Source organism: Rhamphochromis sp. 'chilingali', assembly GCF_963969265.1.
Source record: "Rhamphochromis sp. 'chilingali' genome assembly, chromosome: 9".
Classification (NCBI taxonomy): domain Eukaryota; kingdom Metazoa; phylum Chordata; class Actinopteri; order Cichliformes; family Cichlidae; genus Rhamphochromis; species Rhamphochromis sp. 'chilingali'.
In genome coordinates, this window is record NC_137936.1 from 39,608,836 (window position 1) to 39,632,878 (window position 24,043).

General features: G+C 45.0%; 1 protein-coding gene across 2 annotated transcripts; it reads left to right on the top strand.

Moving 5' to 3' along the window:
- The first annotated feature begins 13,490 nt into the window (after positions 1-13,490).
- On the top strand, positions 13,491-23,830 carry nicn1 (nicolin 1). Of its 2 annotated transcripts, none has more exons than XM_080890547.1 (8): positions 13,491-13,883; positions 14,156-14,355; positions 14,719-14,868; positions 17,561-17,740; positions 20,075-20,188; positions 21,571-21,639; positions 22,917-23,021; positions 23,541-23,830. In XM_080890547.1, exons 3-8 carry the CDS (start codon positions 14,722-14,724, stop codon positions 23,580-23,582), a joined length of 657 nt encoding a protein of 218 aa, XP_080746673.1. In that variant the 5' UTR covers positions 13,491-13,883; positions 14,156-14,355; positions 14,719-14,721; the 3' UTR covers positions 23,583-23,830. The 2 variants fall into 2 exon arrangements, with proteins under 2 accessions (XP_080746673.1, XP_080746672.1); XM_080890546.1 differs by lacking the exon at positions 13,491-13,883 and adding an exon at positions 13,898-14,002.
- Positions 23,831-24,043: the final 213 nt, after the last annotated feature.

Below are 24,043 nucleotides of genomic sequence, written 5' to 3' on the forward strand. Positions count from 1 at the left end.
CCGGTCGAATGATCCAGCCTGTCACCAGGTAGCGACGTCTGGGCTGAAGTGCCACAACCTGCAGTTCCTCTAACGTCCACCTGAGGCTGGTGTTTACGCCCTGATACAAGAAATGTTTCTGCTCTGATTTTCCTCCTTCAAAATAAAATTCTGGAGGTTCACTCAGAAGAGCCTGTCCTTTGTCGATGGGCACATCGTGTCCTTTGAGCTCAGTGTCCACCCTCAGACTGTGACGGACAAAACCATCAGCTAACCAAAGGTGGCCATTAATGCAACTACGTCCATTTCTGTGAAGGTTCTCAGTCACACAGGTCAAGACGCCCAGTCGCTTTTCTTTCCAAGCTCCTTATATAATAAGTGAGACGCTTTACCTCGTACTTCCGGTTAGGGAGGACGAGGCATTCCTCAGAGTCAGTAAACTGCTATTTGGCATCTTCAGTTGTTGGGTGGTGCTCCCACATCGGGGACGCAACAGTAAAAACACAGAACTTGTTGAAAGCAGTGATTCTCAGGCTTGTGGACATCCAAAGTCTCAGTTAACACATCATCAGATGAGGTGTAATCAAATGTCACCAAACTAAGAAACAATAAAACGTTACCCAGCGTGAAAACCCAACTTTCTGAACACAATAACTCGAGAACGAGGCAACATAAGATTTTCAAACAGATACCTTTGATGCATCGACTAAAAATCTTGGATGAGTTTGAATATCTCGACCTCAAAGTCAGAGATGACGTCACGTGGCATTTTCGCCTTCGCTGGGAGGCTGTGGAGTAGTGCTGGTAACTGAAATGTTCCATCTAGTTTTAGCTTTAGTTAACTTCACTATAATAACCTTGAGAAGACAAACAGCTGCAGGTAAACAGAGAGAGGAGCGTTTGGCTTCTGAGCTCAGGTGGTTGTGAGGATCTGGGCAACATGATGGAAACAAATGTGTAATCGATGGAGAGAGGGACACCTGCAGAGTCCAGGCCTCAGCAGGTCAGAGGTGAGGAGGCTAACCTTGGGTGAGGACGACGCTGTCTGCCTGGAGATCGAGACCTCAACCAGCCTGCTGTCGAGCATCCGTCCTCCCACGTCATTAACTCAATAAAGGAAGGAAAATGGCACAAATGAAAACAAAGTAGACTACACGACAGTATTAATCCACCTAATCTGTTTACACGGCGCACGCTCATTTTCAGACACAAAGAAGCAGCATTTCTCGATCTCTTATTCCACTGTGACGTCTCAGCTTTTAACAACTCGCCTCCATCTTCCTCCATTATCCATCTTTCCTTTTAAGGAGTGGTGGGCCCGCCACTGCTCCTGACTTGTCAACTGTGATTTACCGTGCCATTATAAGAGCCGGGTATAAAACACAGGGCTGATAACAAATGCATGGAAAATAAAAATCTGCAGATGTTTGCACTGCTGGGTTTGTGTGCTTCTTCAGGCGAAAAATCAGACAGAGTTTACTGAGATCATTTCTCTTCTTCTCTGACGATGCCACCAATCTCTTTCTCTCTCCATCTCTCTTGATGCCGTCTTTCTTTTCCAACTCAATCTTTCACCGTTCCTCTCTGTTCTCTCTCTCTCCAAAAGCAACGTGCATTCCTCACTGTATGATTAAGAGAAAGCGGCAGTAAAAAATAGACCCAGACATCACTGGAAAAGCACATAAATAATACTTTTGCCAGAGGGATAAAGAATAAAACGATGGCACGGCGTCTTATTCGCCATGTGTCTTTGGAACAATGTGATCTGTCTGTTAAAGCGGGACGTAGAAGTCGGGGCACACAGGGGGTGAACGCGGCATATTCATCTTTTTAATATTTGAGATAACAGGTAAGATAACTCACGAAGTTCAAGCATTACTTCTCTGACTGCTGAACATAATGAACTTCAGATTTCGAACCTCTCTATTCTCACGAGCTGTCGTGTGATGCTGCTTTGTCACCGTTACACAGAAAGCTTTCTTTGGTGTCGGTGCCGTGGCTGTGGAGCGATACCAACCCTGTTTTATAGACCCTGAGGTCTCCCGAGGAGGCAGCGGCGGTGTCAGCTGGTTCGTGTTTGTCTCCTTTTTGTTTAGAAATTCCTTTGGGTTCAGGAAACGTTTCCAGTGTGGCTAAAAAACTGACCAGTTGAGAGCGGCTGAGCTGTCTGAAGCCATAAAGCGGTCACAGGACACATTCTGCATACATGAGCCACACCAGCATCTTTGACAAACTGGCACAAATTGATACCCGGGCAGTGATAATGGGCTGGACTGTTGGGCTACAAGACGTGCTAAAAGAATGATGATGTTAAATCTCGTGTTGTTCCTGGTTTATTCCTACATGTTCCCTGCACAACATGATTTATACACAGATCTGGCTGTTTTTTAAAGGAGCAGGATGCTTGCAGTTTTTGTCCCCAGTTTGCTATCATGAAGTCCTGTTTTTCTTAGAGTGCACTTCAGTTCAGGATGATCAATAAGGTTGTAAATCACAGTCTGCATTTCTGCAGAGAGCTGCTTGCAAATCATCAAGGCGTTAACAAATGTTGATGGGGAGTAAAATTATGTAGATGATGTTGAATATTTTCTAATTTACTGGAAAACTGGAGGTAAGCAGCAAGACAGAAATGACTAAAAACCCCAAAAAGTGTATCTGAGAAATGAAAGGACAGAAAACTGGGCTGGTGATGGTCAGACGATGAAGAAAGCGGTCATCTTCAAACAGAGCATCGCCCCGGGAACATCGCTGTGATCTCGCAGAGTTCACAGGTCCTCCGAGCCCAAGCCAAAGAAGCTGATGACATCATTTTTTTGATTTTTATTCCTCACATGAAACATCCAGGCTCCGGTGTGAGAATTTAAAGAGAAACATGATTTCTGACTGTAAATATGACCAAAGATGGATTACATGCAAAATATTTCCTCCGATAGGTCTTGTTTTTAATCATTCCAAGAGTTCAGTTCAAACTGTTGATGTTTCCTGTTTTCTAATTTGTTTGAATACAGCAGAGATGAAGCATTTTATACTTGATCAATCTCCAAAACTGAAAAATAAAGCAAACACCCAACCACCAAACACTGCAGTTCCTCTAATGTCCAGCAGGGGCAGCAGTGAGTTAATCCCCATAGACTGCCATGTTAAAACTTTGCAGCTGAAATAAACACGCAACACACAATTTGGCCCCTCATAACAACTTCACAATAACTCACACTTTTAACTTACAGTTTGCATTATTAGGGGCGTGGCCTCTAGCTGTCTGCTAGCTTCACCTGAACTGGACCTGTGGACTGTGTTTGTGCTGTTGGAGCCTTTTGGAGCGATTTAATGACACTAACAGAGGAGTGTGTGTAACATTATATGCTAAATGTCTCCTGTGCACGTGAAGTCGTATTTCAAGAAAGCGAACCATCTTAATTTTTTTAATCTTTTTTAGCCACAGTTTTAAAGTTTGATGTAAAAATCTTTTCTTTTTCACAGTGAATGTGGGATGGAGCAGGGAGGACACCACGGTGGGATAAAAGTCTCAGCAAAGAAAGCACAATATCCGTCTTGTAGAAGTGACAGAAAAACTTAAGGGGAAAAACCCTGACTTGTCCCCGTAATGAGGCCACTGCATCCTGAGGCGACGCTCTAAAGCCACAGATCGATAGCAGAGGAGATGGCTCTGACAAGGCTGACTCACTGAGGTTAAGACAATCACAGCATTTTTCAATCTGCAGGCCAGAGCTCACTGATCTCTGCCATCAAACTGGGACTCGACTGCTCCTCCACAGTCCTCATACTTGAATTGTTTTTTAACACAGCTTCCTCTTATGTTGGGTCATTTCCTTGGCATACCTGCTGCAGGTAGGCATGCCAGCGCTCTTTCTCAGGACGACCCACTAATGATTTTTTTTAAAAATACTGAAATCAAAATAAAATCTTGACTTTTAGAGGGTGTGGGGTGTGGCACAAGAGAACAAACTAAAGCTAAGCTCGCTCTAGAAACAAGAATAACTGCGCTGCTTCATGAGTGGATCCATCAGGGCCTTATGAGATATTGAGATAATGTTAAGTTCTAGTTATTATTAGTTTGTCTTAGTTGAGTTTAGTCTAGTTCACAGGTCTCAAACTCCAGTCCTCGAGGGCCGCTGTCCTGAAACTCTTCCATGTGTCCCTGTTGCGGCACACCTGGATAAAATTAGCAGGTCATTAGTAAGACTGACTGCATGCTGAGGTGGAAATTCAGCCATTTGATTCATGTCACAGCAGCTCATTAGTGAATGAACATGGTGCAATAAAAGTAAAAAATTTCAAACACTTATATTTACTTCAGTTTACTTGAGCAGGGTGAGGGGTTGCCTTCTCAGCAGTCAGTCTTGCAAACTGTATCCAGGTGTGTTGCAGCAGGGACACATTTAAAGGTTTCAGGCCCTCGAGGACTGGAGCTTGCCAGCCTGGTCTAGTTTCTGTTATCATCTGTGGCTCCCTGTTTATGGGTCTTTTCCTGCTTGTCTGTGTGGGTCTTCCTTGTGTCTCTATCCTCTGTCCCTGTTGGTGTGTTTCCTCCTCGTGCTCATGTCTCCTGTCTGTCACGTATATCCATGAATGTTTCCTCATGTCTCGTTCCCTCCTTCTCATGTCCTCTGTGGTTCAGTTTCTCTCTCTCTCTCCTTTGTCTCAGTGTATCTCTCCCCATGTTTCCTGTTTTATTTTGAAAGTCTTGTGTTTCCATGTTCAGTGTGTTTAGTTTTGCTGCCCCTGTGGCGTCATGTTGTTTGTGTCAGCTGTGTTTCCTCTTCTCTCATTCTGTGTATTTAGGTCCTCTGTCTGCCTCTGTTCAGTGTCAGGTCGTTTGTTCAGCTCATCTCATGTCTGTGGATTTTTCACGTCTTCATGTTTCATTTTACTTAGTTTCGTTTTTCCCCAGTTCACCTCGCCTTGTTTTCTGTTGTGCTGTCAGGCTAATAAACAGCTTTTTGCTATACTTAGTTTTCTTTCCCGTGTCTGCACCACAACACCCGGCTGCTCCGCTGTAACGGGACCCTTCAAAATCTGGGAGGTCAGATTTGATGAATCAATTACATGATACAATTATGGTGATTTGCTAATAAAATAAAATGGTAACAGACTTTACCCATATTTAAAAGAACCGCATAAATTTGTGACCCACACGCAGCATTTCATGGACAAACTATGGCATCAGTCAGAATCACCTGAGAGTGCTGCTGCAATCAGATGTTTAATCGTTAAAGCCCTCACACACAGACCTTACTCTGCCAACTTTGTGTTTCAGGACAGTCCATCTGTGCAAAGCATATATGTTCGTAATATTTTGTCACTGTGTGTACAGCTACAGAGTCTAAACTCAAAAACTTGATGAAAGCAGAGTTTAAAGCAGCGCTGCTGGATCGAATCAGATGATTCAGCTTCTCATATTCCCTCTTAATAGAAACTCATCTCTCCAGTTTTCTTCAAAAAAAGAGAAAATCTTTATTGGAAAACCTCGGCAGTGCCATCAAACATTTAAAGTGTTGTAAGCGGCGCGTATGAGCATCACTGACTTTAATTAGAAGATGCTTTAACACCATGCTGTGATCTGTGGCTCATTCAGGAAGCTCGGTTTCAGCGCAGCGGTGGATCCAAACATCAGACTGCAAACACACCAACACTGAGCTTTATTTTAATCCCAGTAACTAAACCCGAACACCCCAGTGACCCTGACGACCGGCTCGATGACGAGGTGAGGCACCTCTGAGGTCATTATTTGATTTTTGATTTTGCTTTTTACTCTGTGTCAGTAAAAGATGACTTGTATGTAATCCTGTTTGCTTCACGCCGTCTTTGCTGCTCCACACGACTTCCTGTTTGTTTGTGCGTGTGAGAGAGAGAGAGGTGGAGTGAGAGCTTGAACAGGAGGCCGGAGCTGATCCGCCGCTGTCAGGCTTCTCTAACTACTCATTTAATCCCTCTTAACCCACACTTCACCGGGTGGCTGGAAGGCAATTTAGTTTCACAACAGGTGAAACATCTTGTTATGATTATTTTTCTTATTTCTTGTAAAACTGCAGCAAATTGAACACACAGTGGGAAGACCGGTGCATAAGGAGGTCAGAATGACCTCGGAGCGGCTGCCCCCTCTGCACAAACACAAGCTGTTGTGTTGAAATATGAGTCGCATGTTCACAGATCAAATTCTGGTAAATAATAAACAAACACAACATTTTTTAGATGGTTTTCAAATTTCAGCACTTTGCCTCAAACTGGAATTTTAGCAGTGCTGACATTATAAAAGTGACCACAGCAAGCTACAACTTTCAGTATGCACATCTGCAAAACATCAAATATTCACCTTTTCAGAGCAGATTCTTCCAAACTCACAGGGCTGCTTAAAGCTAAGGTGAAGGTGACGAAGGTGAAAACAGTCAAATAATTTAAGACCAAATAAAAAATGATCAAAATACAACAAAAACCTGCAAAAAGGATCAAACAGATACAGCAGGTTAAAAGTCACAATAAATAAATGTTAAAGGGCGACAGAGTCAGTCAGTCCGCAGCAAGAGTACGAGGAGGGAAACTGTATGGCAGTTGGTTCAACAAATGGATGAAGTATGTTTAAATATTTATATATTAAAACATATAGAAGAAAAAATACAGTATGAGCAACATATTCTCATTCTGGGCTTAGCAGACTGATGACCTGGGGGGACGCTGATGCAGAACCTGTGCAAAATGTTGTAGAACCTGTTTGCAGAGGCCAGCGGGGAGAACAGTCCACGTGGGGGTGTGAGGAGTCCCTGACCGTGGTTTTGGCTCAAGACAAGCAAAGGGAAGAGAAATCTTCCAGTCAGAGGCTCCACAGTCTCACACAGACATGCAGCCGGTTGAAAGGATCTCTGTGATGTTTCTGTAAAACGTAGCGAGGATGGGCTGGCTCTCTCTCAACTCCACAATGATCTGTATGAATGAAACGTGACAATGAGATTAGCAGTGGCCTTAAACTGGATCGCTCCTTCTGAAAGTCCAGAAATAATTCACGGCGTTAGTAGAAATGGAAAATCCTTCCAGGTTTGCCGAACACAGAGAGACACAGAGAGTAGCATTAAGCTAACATTGTTGTGTGGTAGCAGTGGCTAGCCTGCTGCTGCCCACACAGCCAACGACAAGCTTTGTCGTTTGTTCACCCAGAGGCCGCTTGTGTGTGTTATTAATGAGACCATTGCACACTTTTGTTGCTACATCCATGTTTTATGTTGCTGTGAAAGTGAAATATGAAGCTCACATCAGACGCCCCCCCCCCCCCACAATGAAGCTTCCTCTTTCCTCTGTGCGTCTATAGATACGCACAGTTCGTGCACATTACAAAAACATGCTGTCGCACAAAAAAAAGCTGATCTTCATAACCAAATCTTTGTTGTTCTCTTTGCACACTGAATAGCAACACAACAGAAGTACCAGCACAGGAGGGCAGCGGCTCTGGGCCTGAAACAATGTACTCTTCATCACCAGCCAGAGACCCCCTCCTCTCCTCAACACGACCCCCGTCTCCCTCTCCGACCCCACACACTCCACATCCTCAGTGTTTCCTGCGTCACCACAGTGCCACTCTGCAGCCAGAAAGAGAAAGCGGGCAATGGATGACATGCTTTTACAGAAACTGGAAGCGAGGAGAGGACAGACTGCAGACGTACGAGGACTGCACACAGGAGAGAACAGGACAACCCAGAGGCGCGTTTCACCCTGCATTTCACGTCAGCCATTCAAAGCTGCAGCACAGGACACAACTGAATAACCTCTGTTACCTTCACAGTGCAGTATGAGTGTGTGACTGATGAGAGCTTTCTTTATTTTGTTCTTTATTTTTTGATGCTTGCACAAATAAAAACAGGACACATCTTGGAATTACACAGGAGACGGTCTGTTTCCCACTGCTTCCCAAAGACGTGCAGCGTTACAGGTACTCTCTGCTGAGGCTTTTGTTCAGTGAGAGCTGGGTCTGATGCAACAAGTCACCAAACTGATGTGCAGTCATGCAGATTTAGCTCAAGTGCATCTCTGTGTGAACAACATGCTCAAAGGTCATCATCATCATCATCACCTTTATTTATAAAGCCCTTTAAAACAACCACAGCTGACACAAAGTGCTGTACATTGGAACTGTAAAATAAAATTACATGAGATATAAATAAAAACCAAATAAAAGAAGAGTGAAATCATTAATTAAATAACTACTTCAATTAAAAGAGAAACTAAGTCTCACTGAGGTTAAAAGCCAAGGAATAAAAGTGGGTTTTAAGAAGTGATTTAAAAGTGGACAGTGAAGGCGCCTCTCTAACATGCATGGGCAAATTATTCCATAATTTTGGAGCCACGATAGAGAAGGCCCCGCCCCTCTGAGCTTCCTCCTGGATCTCGGTACCTCCAGGAGCAGCTGGTCAGCTGACCTGAGAGACCGACAGGGTATGTGGGGATGAAGAAGCTCAGAGAGGTAAGGCGGGGCAAGACTGTGAAGGCACGGGGGTTATATGCTCTCTTTTTCGAGTTCCTGTTAGGAGTCGTGAAGCCGCATTTTGAACCAGCTGCCGACCTGAGAGCAATGACTGACTGACCCCCAAATAAAGTGAGTTACAGTCCAGGCGGAAAGAAATGAAAGCATGGATCACTGCTTCAAGGTGCTGCCTCGAAAGAAAAGATTTTACTCTTGCCAGTCGCCTTAAATGATAAAAACAAAAAGGTGACATTTGTCCGCCAACGTCTCGAGTTCTGCTCTTTGTTAAGGAAGAGATTCCGAGCTTATCCTCTGCTCTCTTCTTTAACTGGCTGTGGCTGTGTGATGACATCACTGTCAGCGTGCGAGGAATGAGTGTGGTGGGCGTTGTCCTTGGTTCAAACCAGTGTTCCTTCTGTCGCCAAGATCAAGTCAGCAAAGAGAGCAGTTAGCCAACCACTGGAGCAGCACAAAGGTGTGATGAAGAAGGTCCCTAAGAAGTAGAGCAAGCTGCTCAAACCTGAGGTCTCAGAAACTGCCAAGCAAAGACTCACAGCCTTGGCTAACTGCCTGAAGAATAAACCAGCTATTCCCTACAAAACCATCCAAAGTGTGCATTCAGCGAAACAATATGAGAACAGCCCCACCAAGGCTGGAGACGGAGCAATACTGGAAGAGCATGTGGGATCTGAGCATCCTCCCTGAACAGGATCCCATAACCATCACAGAGTGTCGTGCATGAAGCGTTGGACGGCACCAGGCCCTGACATGATTCACATCTCCTGTCTGAAGAGGCTGACTGCACCCCATGAGTGTTTGGCAGCACAAACGAACCAGCTGCTAATGGACGAGACACACCCACAATGGCTAACGGAAGGCCAGATAGTCCTGATCCCCAAGGACCCTCAGATGGGACCGCTCCCATCCAGCGATAGGGAGGATTGATAACCTGCCTCAGCACCACATGGAAGCTCCTGTCAGGCATCACAGCGGCTACGACGAACAGGAACGTGGCTTCATACATGAAAGGAAACAGTCAGAGACACCAGAGGAGCAGAACCCCAGCTACTCGAGACCGTGAGACCAGACATCAAAAGTCGGAGGGTAACAAAGAGAGGGAAGGTAGTCAGAACTGAGGTTTATACTCTTGTAAGGCAACACTGCAGACATCGAGGAGAGCTACAAGTACCTGTGAGTCCCACTGAATAAACCCTGGTTTGGCTTCCCTAGATGAGTTTGGAGTTGTGGGTGTGACGTGTATAAAAGCCAGAGCACTGAGATCTGAAGTGATGTGCTGAACTTTCATCGAAATCTGTAATAATCACGTCCACCGTTAGAGTCACATCAGAGGTTAGAGTTCACGTTTGTATTTGTTTTTATTACATCATTTTAATTTCTTCTGTTTTTGGTTGGATTTCATCAGTGTGTTCTTCTGTTACTCAGGTACAGCTATGCTTTGAAATATTTGAAACAATTTTAAAGAACTACATTGAACTTTGGAAGTTTTTCTCCCTCCAACAGCAGCCTAGAAATCCTCAGACTACCTACATTTTCTGCACTAATTGGATCCGTGGATGGCTTACAGCCAGAGTTTGAAACTGTTTGAAATTGTTTTGGCATCTTCTTCTTATTTTACCATGACAAATACTCTCCGCAGCTCTCCTCCCTTTGCCTACATTCTTTCAAGGTTATCCTGTGAAAGGGGAAGGAGGCGGGACTTTGTCAGCTGCATGTTTCTTACGTAAGAGTGACACCTCAGCAGCGCTCTTATGTAAGAAACATATCATCGACCGGGCCCGGTGAATTTTCTCTCCCGTCTCAGAGGTGTTTCACCCGGCAGGGGAGACGGGTTCAAAAGCGACAGAGAGGAATATTACAAACAGTCATCAGCCTGTCCTCGTTTGTCTGCTTTAAAAAACAAGTTCTTATCGTGGAGAAACCAGACAGATGGTGCTGACAACTGGCACACAGACAGAGAGAGAGAGAAAGGCAGAAGGAAATAAAAGAAGGAAGGAGACAGATAAACTGCCAGACAGACTGAATGCCAGGGCTCCGGGTCTCTGAGATAAAAACTGGATGTTGCTCCTTGGACATGATGGACTTCTCCCCCCCTCTCCTCTCTCTCACTAAGCTCCTGCAGCTCCATGCTCGCTTGTGCAGACCATCTGGGAAAAAAGGGGATTGTTTTTGCCGAGGGACCACGGTGCCAGCTTCCTACACCGACTGATCTGAGGGCTTTGGAAAGCCCATCTCCCCCTGCTTCAAACACAATAAACAGAATGGATGAATGTATGCCATTGTACTGTATCTCGGAGGCGGGCGGGCGGAGGGGCGGGGGGCACAGTGTTTGGTTTCAGAGCTGGAGTGATGGCAGCACAGGGATAGAGGGGCTTAGAGGAAAACACGGAGTGAGAAACTGAGTGACAGAGCAGCCGCTCACAGCAGAGATGCCAACATGAAATCTATTAGTCTGGACACCCGGTCGCATTTCAAGTCATATGTTTACGGTTACGTTTAGCTAAACTAAATGTGATTTTTCATCATTAATCTCATATGTACCGATTTTTTTGTACTTTTACCTCAAAGGATTTTCATGTTGTGCCTGCAGGAGCTCCTTGCAGACACTCCTGCATCTGATCCATGCTGCAGATCTGCACCTGCAGTAGTGAGCTATACAACCACTGATCTGCATCAGTGTTAAACTGCTAAACCTTTTTTCAGTTTTACAGTTAACTAGCAAGACTGTCAGAGCTACTAGTTCAGCCAAGAGGAGCCTACAGCATGAAAATCCAATTGGATCAGACCAGTTTGGGATTTGGATCTCGTGCCACAGAGTCACTAGTGGATAAAGATCTAATGATGAACTAGTACTGATGAGGAAAAAACAGTGTATACCTCTTAATGGTCAAACAGCCTTTACCAGGTGAAAATTAGGCCACGCCCTCAACCATGCAAACATTAAGGCTTAAAAGTCAGGAATTAAAATAGGACATGATCTATAGACAACAAAAAGAGTTTTTGTGTCAGACTGCAGTCATGTTTATTCGTTATTATGAATCTCTGGCTCTCTTCCACAGCATGTCTTTGTCCTGCCCTCCTTCCTGTTTGTTAGCTAAACTTTGTCTTTGACTATGAAAGTCAAACAATGTCAGAAATCAGTAATAATATGTGATATATTCTGTGAGGCCTGGGCTGAAGATGATTTTGCCAATTTTGGTGACGATTTAAAAATGAATGTGCTGTATAATGTTTTATATTTGACCTTGTCAGTGCCTAATTTCAGTCCTCTTCACCACTCGGCCTCAGTGTGCAGAAGAGGAAGATGTAAAAGGAAAGGTAGAAAGGTGGCAGCTGTGTCCACAGCTTCAGCGCTCAGCCTCTAATAACAGCTGATTCCTGCTGCCGGCTGATAAAGCCATAGGTGTGCTGCCTCACCCTGATACCGCTGCTGCACACCCAAATCTCATTTTGACCAGAGATTGTCTGTTTTTATGTTTTTTGTGCAGGGTGGAGAAGGAATGAAGCAATGACTCTTGGAGGAGGAGATGGAGGCCGTTAAAATGATGCAGGTGAGATCCGTGCAGTAAGGATGCCATCTGCTGTCGGTGAGAGCTCACAGAACAGGCTGGAATATGTAACTGGTACATATTTACCCCTTAATGGTCTCACCACGAGATGGTCTCTAACAATGAGACTTACACTTGGTGTAGCAGCACAGTAAATAACTATTAAACATGTTTTATTCATATTATTATCTAAGTTAGCTGCCAGACTTGTATCTGTTTCTTTAATCAATGATGAAGGTGAACATGTATCAGGTAGCTGACTCTGTGGTTTCCAAGTGATTTGATTGGTTTTGGATGCACTGTGTGTTTCAGTAAGAAGCTCGTGGGATCAGTAGCTGGCAGTTATTTTAAAAGATCCTTTATTTAAACCCAGAGTTAAACAGGAAGCTTGGACCAAAGTGTAGGAAAAGCAGCAAATGATCCCAGATCTGAATAAGAAGAAGACAACCTGACAAAGACACACAGACTGAGCTCACAGAGAGGAGGGTAACGAGAACAGGTGAGCTGAGACTCTAACCAGGACAAGAAATACACAGGAGGGAAGTAAAAACACAGAAGAGCACACCAAGAGATGACTTTCAAAATAAAGCAAAAGAGACAAGGGACAGAAAAATGAACAAAAAGCAACTAAGACTCCGTGCCAGGTTTCACTGACTAGTGTCCGTGGCTGTTTATTCAGAAGAAAACATGATAAATGTTTAAAGAATAAAGACAAATGTTAGAACAAAGCTATTATTTGGGAAAGCATTGGTTTGTTAGGAAAAAAAAGAATTTAAGGTCAATATTATTATTTGATCCCCATGGCGGCATATATAAACACTCGTCTTAGCAAAGCAAAATCAAATAAAGAAACACGAGTTTTACTAAATCAGTGCTGCAGCAGTCACAGCGCAGTGTCTCGGGACCAACAATGCAAACTAAATGCATTCAAAATACATTAAAATCAATCAACAAACAACCAAAAATTCTTCCAAATATTGCGTCACATTCACACAGGATGAAAGGAAAGAACAGTGGCACATTTTCACTGCTGTAAACTGGACTGTGGCACAGGACAGGCCCTGTGGTAGGTGTCTGTAAATAAGTACAGGCATGTTTCTATACAGGATTATGATGTACACACCTGCAACATTATTAGGTACACCTGTTCAACTGCTCATTTTAACAACTATATAATCAGCCAATAACATGTCAGCAACCCACTGTTTCAGACTTGGAGGTGTGGTCATGGTGACCTGCTGAAGCTCAAACATCTCTCATGTCTATCCAGTGTGCAGGAGTTCTCTGGGAGGAAATGTCTTGTTGACATCAGAGGTCAGAGGAGGATGGACAGACTGCTTTTAGTGATGTAAAGACAACAGGAACTTCTGCATTCTTACGACCAAAGAATGCAGAAGCGCTCAGTTCATCCCTGAAGCAGATGAGCTTCTTTCTTTCTTTTCTCTTTCTTTTCTTTTCTTTTAACTTCAGCAGAAGAGGAAGAGCAGGAAACCGGGGCTATAATCACACAGACTGACCAGAACTGGAGACTCAAATTTTTTTTTTTTATGGTTTTCTTATTTGTTTCTTTGTATTTCTTTCTTTTTTCTCTTTTTTAAAGTGTTAGGTGTAGAATGATTTGATTTAATAAAAAGAGATCATAGGCAAGCTGGATGTGATCTGCCAAGCTGTCATGAAAACAGTGGGAGGACCTCAGTTAAACTTCTTTATGATTGGGGGGACTTTTTAAGGGGCCCACACTCGCCTTCGTTCTGCCCCTGCACATTATTATAAACTGAACAACAGGCTCCATCTGTGAGGAGACTGCTGCGGCTCAGAGGGCTGCTGGCCCTTTAAGACTCTTCCGGTCAACAGAAGGATTTTATTTTGTAAGTTACACTAACTAACCAAAGGCTTTTATGCTGAGGAGTGCGTAATGGCGGGCGGGGGGTAGGAACGACACTTTTTGAAATGTCCTGATGACTTCTTGTCACTAACATTTGGAAAAGTATGAAATATTTTAAAGTATACGAGTCTTTCTATAAGAAACCAATAGCTTTTACTTTGAAAGTTTGATATCATGGCACCCACCACCCTTTGTGATACGTAATGAAAAGTTTTCATAATTTTTCAAGCAAAAACGTATATTTTCTGGTTTCAGCTCCATTGACGGGACGGTTTCAATTTTTTTGACATACTGCTGGCCCTTTTAGACTGCCCCGGTCGCCATGGTGACAACCAGGAAGCAAAACTGATTCTCTTTAGCATGTTGACATCTGCGACTTTCAGCGGTTCATTTGGGCCTTTTCTTCATCTTTCTGCTGACCTCCACCGACTGCGAGCCCTCTGAAACACGGACAGGTGAGCCCCGAAGCAGCGGAGCTTTTCCGCTTCGGTTTGTTTTAGCCTGAAATCACCGACAGTGCTTGGCCGTCGGTTAGCTGTGGAGCTTTTAGCCTCTGTGCTAACTGGATCCAGCGGCGGTGCCGTCGCTGTCCGTGGTGCTGACAGAGCGCGCACATCTGCAGCTGCAGCACTGACAGCTGTCCTCCTGATCCTTTCATTAGACTGCAGGACTAGGCCCAGGTTTAGCTTTATTTGTCCGAGCTGTACGGCGCGTAAAGAAGCGTTCAGAAACCACAGATCAGCTGTAGAACAGAAGCGGGAACTCACCTTGTGTGGCAGACAGGTCACTCACTTCAGACCTCTCATTTGTTCTTCCAGACGATGAGCGGGACCCCTGACGACACCAAGCCTGTGAACTTCACTGTCAAAGCTCCGGTCTACCTGCAGATTGGAGATGCCAAAGCAGACACGGCTCACTCCGGTGTCTGTGTCGTCGACGTCAACCTCCCGTTTGGAAAGCCTGTTAATGTAAGCAAACGCAGAGAGCCCCCGAGTGCCTCACATGATCAGTTACCTACAGCATCCTCCATGTTTTTTGTCTGACATCCTCCTGAGGCTTTATCAACTTCTATGCTTTCTTCCATTTGTGCAACATCTCTAAAGTTAGAAACATCCTGTCTCAGAGTGACGCTGAAAAACTAGTTCATGCATTTATTACTTCCAGGCTGGACGACTGTAATTCATTATTATCAGGAAGTCCTAAAAACTCCCTGAAAAGCCTTCAGCTGATCCAAAATGCTGCAGCAAGAGTCCTGACAGGGACTAGAAAGAGAGAGCAGATTTCTCCTGTTTTGGCTTCCTGTTAAATCCAGAATTCAAAATCCTGCTCCTCACATACAAGGTCTTAAATAATCAGGCCCCATCTTATCTTAATGACCTTGTAGTACCATATCACCCTATTAGAGCACTTGGCTCTCGCTCTGCAGGCCTACTTGTTGTTCCTAGAGTATTTAAAAGTAGAATGGGAGGCAGAGCCTTCAGTTTTCAGGCCCCTCTTCTGTGGAACCAGCTTCCAGTTTGGATTCAGGAGACAGACACTATCTCTACTTTCAAGATTAGGCTTCAAACTTTCCTTTTTGCTAAAGCATATAGTTAGGGCTGGACCAGGTGACCCTGAATCCTCCCTTAGTTATGCTGCAGCAGACGTAGGCTGCCGGGGGATTCCCATGATGCATTGAGTTTTTCCTTTCCAGTCACCTTTCTCACTCACTATGTGTTAACAGACCTCTCTGCATTGAATCATATCTGTTATTAACCTCTGTCTCTCTTCCACAGCATGTCTTCATCCTGTCTTCCTTCTCTCACCCCAACCAATCACAGCAGATGGCCCCGCCCCTCCCTGAGCCTGGTTCTGCTGGAGGTTTCTTCCTGTTAAAAGGGAGTTTTTCCTTCCCACTGTTGCCAAAGTGCTTGCTCATAGGGGGTCATATGATTGTTGGGTTTTTCTCTGTATCTATGAAGCGCCTTGAGGCGACTTTTGTTGTGATTTGGCGCTATATAAATAAAATTGAATTGAGTCATGATGATCATAATAGTAGGTGTCTGTCTCCGGCTCCAATCAAAGAACCAATCAACAGCCAGAACAAGAAGGATGTTGATGCGCTGACACACAGTGGAGCTGAAGGATGTTTTTGTAGGTAAAAGAAAAGCTGCAGACAGAGAAGCTAATAATTAATCTATAAAAATAATGAAAACACACAACAGAAGGCTTTTATTTTGTAAGTTATGCCTGTTAAAGGGCTTTTGCTTAGGCAGCAGTTGTCTTTCTCTCCGTTGGTGCTCCAGTGGATGATGAGTCACACCTTAAATACTGATCCGTGGCTGTTTATTGTTCACGTTGACTGTAAAATGTCCCCCATCAATCTCAGTTGAGTGATTTGCAGTTTTGCACATTAACAGTCATGAAGCAGATCTCGCCTCACTGTTAGTCAGTGGTGTTGGTGTCGGCTGTTACGCAGCTGTACGGTTTATAAGGCCTGAGAAAACGCTGCGTCCAGGCCGACACAATCGACTTTCTCACATCACCTGCATTACTGAACATGCATCCAGACACTCTTAGATACTTTTTACTGTTTGTTCACATGTCTTAGACAAAATAATGACACGATTTCACAATAAGATATTCAGTAACAGTAATTATTACGTGCAGCCTGACTTTGTTTGTGTTCGTTATTGGAAGTTAATTTTCTGCTGCTGGAGAAAGACGTCACTAAAGTTCTGTTTGTTGTCTTTTGCCCCCAGAGCAAAGTTAAAAACCTGAAAGCAGCAGAACATCCCTCCATCTGGGCCTCTCAGCAGCAGCGCACGCACTCACAGCATTTGTTTAAATAGAGAGCTGTGCTCCTGTCTTGGGAGCGACTTCAAACATTTTGGGTGCTGACCCACTTTTCAGCATTTAGTCCTAATTTAAAGTCGTCTTTAATGCAGAGTGACTCCTCATTAGCTCAAAGCTGCGAGCTTCAAAGGCGTCTGCCTGGAGCCACTAATGCACAAAGGAGTTTTCAGCAGCGAGCTGTGCGCTCCGTTTAGGCCTTAATGCAGAGATTTGGCAGATACAGCGTTTCTTAGATAATAGGTTAAGACCCAGAATGGATGGGAGGCATTTCCCTTCCAGGCCCAGCGTGGTTTAATGAAGTTTCACTTCATCCAGCACATCACCAAGGAACTTTCTTTTATTCCTGTCAGCAGCCCTGTGTTCCAGTCAGAAATGCAAAATACAAATCAAGTCACAATTTAATGTTTCTTTTAATCAGATTATAACATCAGATAAAGCTAACATCCAAAGCTTTTGTTCTCGTGACTGTGACTAGAAGACCTGAAGGACAAGCTGAGGCGAGCCGCGGAGGCTGAAGGGAAAAGTTGAGAGTATTTAATGAGGAGTGCTTCTGGAGTTTAGCGTCTCTCTGTGTGGAAGGTTTTTACATATATGCACTCACAGATTAAAAGGAAGCCCTTATTAAATAATATTTCCCATTAAAGTGATCTCGAGCCCTGAGGAGGTCAAATTTCTGCAGATTTTTTCTGATATTCGTGCTGAATCCAACACATCTGCTGTCATTAGTTCTGGTTTTCAGTCTTTTTTAAATAGAAATTAAATATCTAAAATATCCGAGCTGTGCTGGGAGCTGATGTTTCTCCTGCATCACTGCGTTTCTTCCAGATCGAGGAGGTCACCTTTAAGAACTACTACACAGCCTACGTGACGGTGCGCCTGCTGAGGAGGAACCCCGAGCAGGAGGCCCCCGCCAAGTGGTGCACGGCCGTGAGAGACCTGCCCCTGATGGACAACCCCCACACTGAGGGGGGCTCCCAGGACTACTACACCATTCACCGGACGCAGGTGGGCTTCACCTCTTCTCACCTTAAATCTGGCTTTTCAGTCACTGCTACGGTTTAACGACAAAGCAGCCATAAACATATTCGACTGCAGAAACGCAAAACTGCTGAAGATTAAAACCTGAACTTTTCACAACACTTGATGATCAGTGTTTCCTGTTTAGCATCTGATAAGTTTGTTGTACAGAAACACGTCGTTTCCTCTGAGTTCAAACGTTACTCATTTCAAACCTGAATGTAGCTTGGAAATCATTCTGGCATCATGTCATCATAAACAATTTAAAAGGCATTTCTTTTTTATCTTAAAATGCATAAACCGGTTGTTTCCTACTGATCTGATCTCTCAGTCAAACCTTCCCAGCAGGTCGTATATGAGGATGTGAGGGAACGCTGCAGGTCACGTGCTATTTTTCATTCAACTTGTTTTTAGTTTTTTATAATGTTGCATTCGTTTTTAGACAGTTTGTGCTTAGTTTGGACATGATGACTGACAACAGAGTAACCTGTCCTCACGCTGTCGGTGCATCAAAGAGCCACACCTGTTGTGATGACCTTTAACGCTGCAGGCGTGCTGAGGAGGAACCTTGACATCAAAAGTAGTTTTCTTTTATATCAGACCTTTTTTTAAACTCAACCCAAGGTCATTGTTAAATAATTAAGGAATGACCTCCATTAGTTAAAAGAAACTGCTGCACTTATGACACCAGGAGAAACTGAGACATCTGCTGCTGAGGTCTGTTTTCAGCGAGCTGAAATTCTGCAGTGCAGGAGGCTGGAGGCTCACAGCTCATATTGATCTCTGTCTATGCGCTTGTTTCGTTTTCCTGCAGGATTTTTTACTCTACCTTCCACACTCTGTTCAGGGTTAATATGGTTGTTTGGGTTCAGATACTGTTGTTGTGAGGAAGTGTGATGAACAGCGTCAGGCTCTTAGTGACAAAGGATGGTTTCTTACTCCACCTCTGAAACATGGACGTCACTGACTGGTTCTCCTGCTCTCTGTGCAACAAACATCTCCCTGGATGTAAACATGATAACGGTGTGTGTTTAAAATGTATCATTGTCCTCCACAGTTTTAGACGTAAGACAATTCTCAGCTCATAACAAAACTCACATCAGGAAAAACATCATCACTGAACCTGCAGTTCCTCTACCGTCCAGCAGAGGCTCCAGCCGAGAGTCGGTCTCCCTAGACTCTACATATTACCCTCTCATCTAAACATGGTCTCATCTAGTACCAGAAACCAGCTTGGCATTAGCCAAAACACTAACGCTGACCCTTTGATATAAAGATCAGTGACCGTGATGACTCAGCCAGCAGAAATGAAGCTTTCAGCCAGCTGCAGGACAGGAAGTCAAAATATATGAGAAGCTGATATCACATGTCTGAATTATACCAGATGTGTTTGAGACCAAAGGGGCAACAATGTTTCTCCAACTAATCACGCCAGGTGTGATCAGGTGTTACCTGCAGTATTACAGGTAGTGGCCCTACACAAAGCAGTGTGACAACCCACCAGAGGTTTAGAAAGGCCCTGCAGGTCAAAGTTTGGGAGCAGCTCTGTAAAGAAACGAGAGGAAACGGGCCGCAGAGCAGCGTCTCGTTAGCCGCTCTGCCTCCTCGCTTCTGATGGCAGAAGTTGAGAAAACCGTGCCGCCTGTTGTGCTGCCAGACCGAGCTGCTGTGCCTCTGCTAATGACAGGAGGATTAACCGCAATCGTCAGATCTGTAGATCGATGCATCCCGCTGGGCATAAAAACCACCACAGCCGGCTCCAGTTTGTTTTCCCTCTCAGCTGCGGTGGCGTCGAGCCAGCCGGCTCCCTGAGAAACTCACAATAAGTTTGTAAGTTTGGAGACAACACACAGTGACTTATTCTTCATTTCCTCTGTTTATTCTCCATGCAAATAGAGCCAGGTGGTGAATGGAGATTTCATTTTTGTTTACTTCAGTCGGCACTGCGAGGCTGATGAGTTTAAACGGTAACTGTGATAGCATAAATTATGTTCAGTCACTTCTTATGGGTTTAGTGTTCGTCACATTTAGCCTTGAGGGAGATTCATTGTGTTCTGTTGCTGCACTGATTTTTGCACCTCGTCGGGACTCAAAGGACTCGAATGATTTGAAGAAATGTTGGCGAAAACGTTCTGATCAGAATCACAGCAGCTTCTGGTTCTTCAACAACTTTGGTCCATGTTTTTGTATTTTGTGTTATACCAGTGGCCACGGATGGGAGGCGGCCACACCCTTGGGTGGGTGGATGGATGATGGGTGGATGGATGAGTGGATCATGTATTCTGATGAGCCGGTTTTCCTCTGCTGTCGTTCGTGCCTCAGATGCAGGTGGAGCCGGATCACGTGGTGTGTGCGCGGCTGATCCTGAGGCAGCCGTCCTTGGCCTGGTTAACCTTCAGCCTTGAAGACATTAAAATATTTCCTCACACGGAGCCGGTGAGTTTGTCTAATGTTGTCATTAACGTGCAGCGGAGTCAGGAGTGCAGGAAGGTAAAGTGACATTAATCACAGACTCAGTGAGAGAGCATATAACTCAGGCCCTCAGGTAACATCAGCACGCTGTCACTTTGAAGGGAAACGTCAGTGCTTCTTCCAGTCCAACCCAGCATCACAACACCATGACTGTGCAGGAGAGGGAGGAGAGTCAAAGTTTCAGTAACTCCTCACAGCACGGGCAGATGGGCGATATTTGAAGTTGAGGTGGAGGATGTTTTGTTGACCCCGCCTGGCACTCTTTAGCTGCTAAATGCTTCTCTGTGTTTACACTGTGTCTGCTAAGCAGCTGCGCTCACAGGGCCTTTTTCTGGCTCTCCCAGAAGGTTTAAACCAGTTTGAACTCCACTGATTCGCAGCAGTCAGTGGACCACATTTAAGGAAATGTGTGAGAAGGTGGAGCAGTGGTGCCAGCCCTTCTATCGTGATTTGAACTGGAACACCTCACAGCTTATACACGTAGCCTCCTCCTCAGGCTCTGAGGGTGCTCACATGCTAATAAATGATCCCTGCGAGTGTCAGCTGCTCCGGTCAGAGACGTTATTAGATGATAAATGGTGATAAAATCTATCAAGAACATAAAAATCTAACAGTACATCAGACAAATGATGAAGATGCAGGTTAATCTGGTGATTTCTGGCACAGAGCGGTAAATGAATGATTTTGTCTCTGAGCGCGCTCAGTGCTGCTGTTTGGTTCTGAGGTGACGGCTGCACATTAGAGCTGAGACACTTTAAACTGGGTCCATTTAAACATTAAAGCTTCTGGTCCCACAGGAAGGACAGGTGCAGATCACAGTGAATGAATGTGATTGGCTGATCAGGTGTTCTTGGTGTGTGCTGCGTGTTTCCAGCAGTGTGACGAGACTCAGCAGCAGATCAGCATCAAGCAGAGCGACTTTGAGACGTTTTCTAAAGCCCGGGTTAAACACACAGAGCTGGAGCTTCATTCTGTGGGTTTAGCAAAGTTTACCTGGTTTACCTTCCACAGGTAAAACCACCCAACATGCTGTAAATAATTGCATCCGGCTGATTTTAACGGCACCCTGAACATAGGTGATATGTTAGTTGCCGTGGTGATTCTGGTGAAAAAGTCATGCACTGTATTGCACGGGCCACGTGCTGAGGATTGAACTGACGTCAGAATCAGAAATAAACCGCAGTGGTTCCTGCAGCTGTGGGTTGGATCGGTGGGGGGGTGTTGGGGTTTGCTGTTGAACCACCAGCAGGTGGAGCCAGAGTGAGAACTGAAGCAGAGATCCAACTGAACAACAAAGTAACAGAAACTCGACTGCAGAGTTTAACAAACGCTCTTCCTCGTTCCAGGACCCAGAGAAGGAGGTTTCTGATTGGCTGTCTGACCTGACCCTCACTGACCAGCACCCCGATCTGGAGGTACGCACCGTGTTTCTGTCTACACGAGGGCGCCGAGCTTTGAGAGCCTGATGGGAGTTTGCTGCATATTTTATTAGCTCATTTCTCAGTTTTCATACTTAAATTCAATTTCAGCTTCTTCAGGGCTGAAACGCAAATGAGGGTTTTATTATTCTGCAGCTCGTCTTCCTCTGGGCTCTGATTTGTTTTTGATAAGCTTCCAAATGAAAGAAGCTTTTCTTACTTTTTGTCTGTGACTCCGGAAAAACAAACTATTAAAAAGGCAAAAAGCAAATCCAGCTGAACAAAGAGTTTAGTTTAGTTGGAACAGGAGGAAGGATCAACGAGTTCTGGCTGACCTCAGGCTCTCATAGCCTCTAAGCTCACTTACAGGTTACCTCTGTGACACGTTTTTAACTGTGAGTCAGGAGCAGAGCTTTTTATTGCTGTTGAAGAAACAAACTAACCGATGGAGGCAGCAGTAAACCGGCAGGTCCAGCTGCTCCTGCTGATCCAGAGTCAGGTCACGGTGGCTGCAGATAAGCCGTCCTTTCCCATGGCGATGGTTTCCAGCTCCTGGGCCAGATGAGATATGAAACTGTGTCCTCGGCCTCCTTCAAGCAGAGGCAGAGGATACTGATCTGATTGCTGAACCAGCTCTGCCTCACTCCTCGCCTCATCTCCAAGCCCAGACGCTCGTGTGACTGTGAAAAATAACATCACCGCCTCTGTCAGCGCAGTCTGGCGGCTTCAGCTTAACCAGCAGAAACACGTCTAACAGATGGCCCCGCCCCTCCCTGAGCCTGGTTCTGCCGGAGGTTTCTTCCTGTTCAAAGGGAGTTTTTCCTTCCCACTGTCACCAAAGTGCTTGTTCATAGGAGGTCATATGATTGTTGGGGTTTCTCTGTCTGTGTTATTGTAGGTCTACTGTACAATATAAAGCACACTGAGGCCGCTGTAGCTGTGATTTGGTGTTATATAAATCAAACTGAATTGAGTTCGCATCACCGACGTCCGTAGCAGAGCATTTGGTGCTCATCAGTGACGCACGCCAGCTCGTGGCGCTGTGAGGCGGTCTGATTACCAGCAGGTTAAAGAGACGCCAGCGAGTGCGTTTACTTCCTGATGACATGGGCTTTTGGCGTCTCAGATGCTCGTGTGGTCAGGGTTTTTTGTTTGGTCATGTGACTGAGTACGTGAGTTCTGATTTCTATTAATTGATTTAATTCAGAGCTTCAGCTTCAAATGTTAACTATGATCCAGGAAGGAGCATGATTGTGTCCCCGTGTGTCCCTCAGGGCCTCCCTGACCCGCAGACCGTATCCTCCAGCATCCAGCAGATGTGGGCTCTGACTGAGGTGATGCAGACCAATCAGACGACAGCATCCATCGGACGGTTCGATGTGAGTGAAACACACAGTCAGCCTCATCTGTCCTGTAATGAGTGTGTTCATGATGGAGGTGATGTAATAACATTTGGCCGTTAGCTCGTTTTTCATGTTCTCAGAGATGATGAACATTTTAGTTTATCAAATGATCTGAAATGACATTTTTGTGAAGGCACGTGTGCTGTGTGTGTGTGTGTGTGTGTGTGCGTGTGTGTGCGTGTGTGTGCGTGTGTGTGCGTGTGTGCGTGTGTGTGCGTGTGTGTGTGTGTGCGTGTGTGCGTGAGCGTGTGTGTGTGTGTGTGCGTGTGTGTGTGCGTGCGTGTGTGCGTGTGTGTGTGTGTGTGCGTGTGTGTGTGCGTGTGTGTGTGTGTGTGCGTGTGTGCGTGTGTGTGTGTGCGTGTGTGTGTGCGTGTGCGTGTGCGTGTGTGTGTGTGTGTGTGTGTGTGCGTGAGCGTGTGTGTGTGTGTGTGTGTGAGCATGTGTGTGTCATTAGAAATGAGAGCAGAGTGATGATGGTGGTTCTCTGTGCTGCAGGTGGATGGATGCTACGATATCAGCCTGCTCTCCCTGACATAAAGAAGTTGGTGTGTGTGTGTGTGTGTGTGTGTGTGTGTGTGTGTGCTGTAACAGCATGAAGAGAAAGTGCTGACAAAGACAGGACGTCTCATCTCTGCTCGTCACGCTGAGGTCATTTCCTGTCCTGATGCGATGCTGTCACAGAGTTTCAGTCTTCGCTGTAATGTGTATTTATTAAACTGAGAAGACCTGCGCGTCCTTCAAGTACCTGTATTAAAGACTCATTCACTAATAAAAAAATAAAGTAACACATCGTCTCCTGTGTTTGCGTGTGATTTCATCTTCAACCTCAACTCTTCTTTACATTTAAAACGCTCCACACTGTGCTGGACTCACACTCACAGTGATGATGTCAGCTGAAGAACATTTTTGGTTCTTTCTGTAGTTCTGTAACGTGTTGATGGTTCCACTGAGCTGGAGAAAGATCATCGAACCTGTTGAAATGAGAATGACAATAGAAA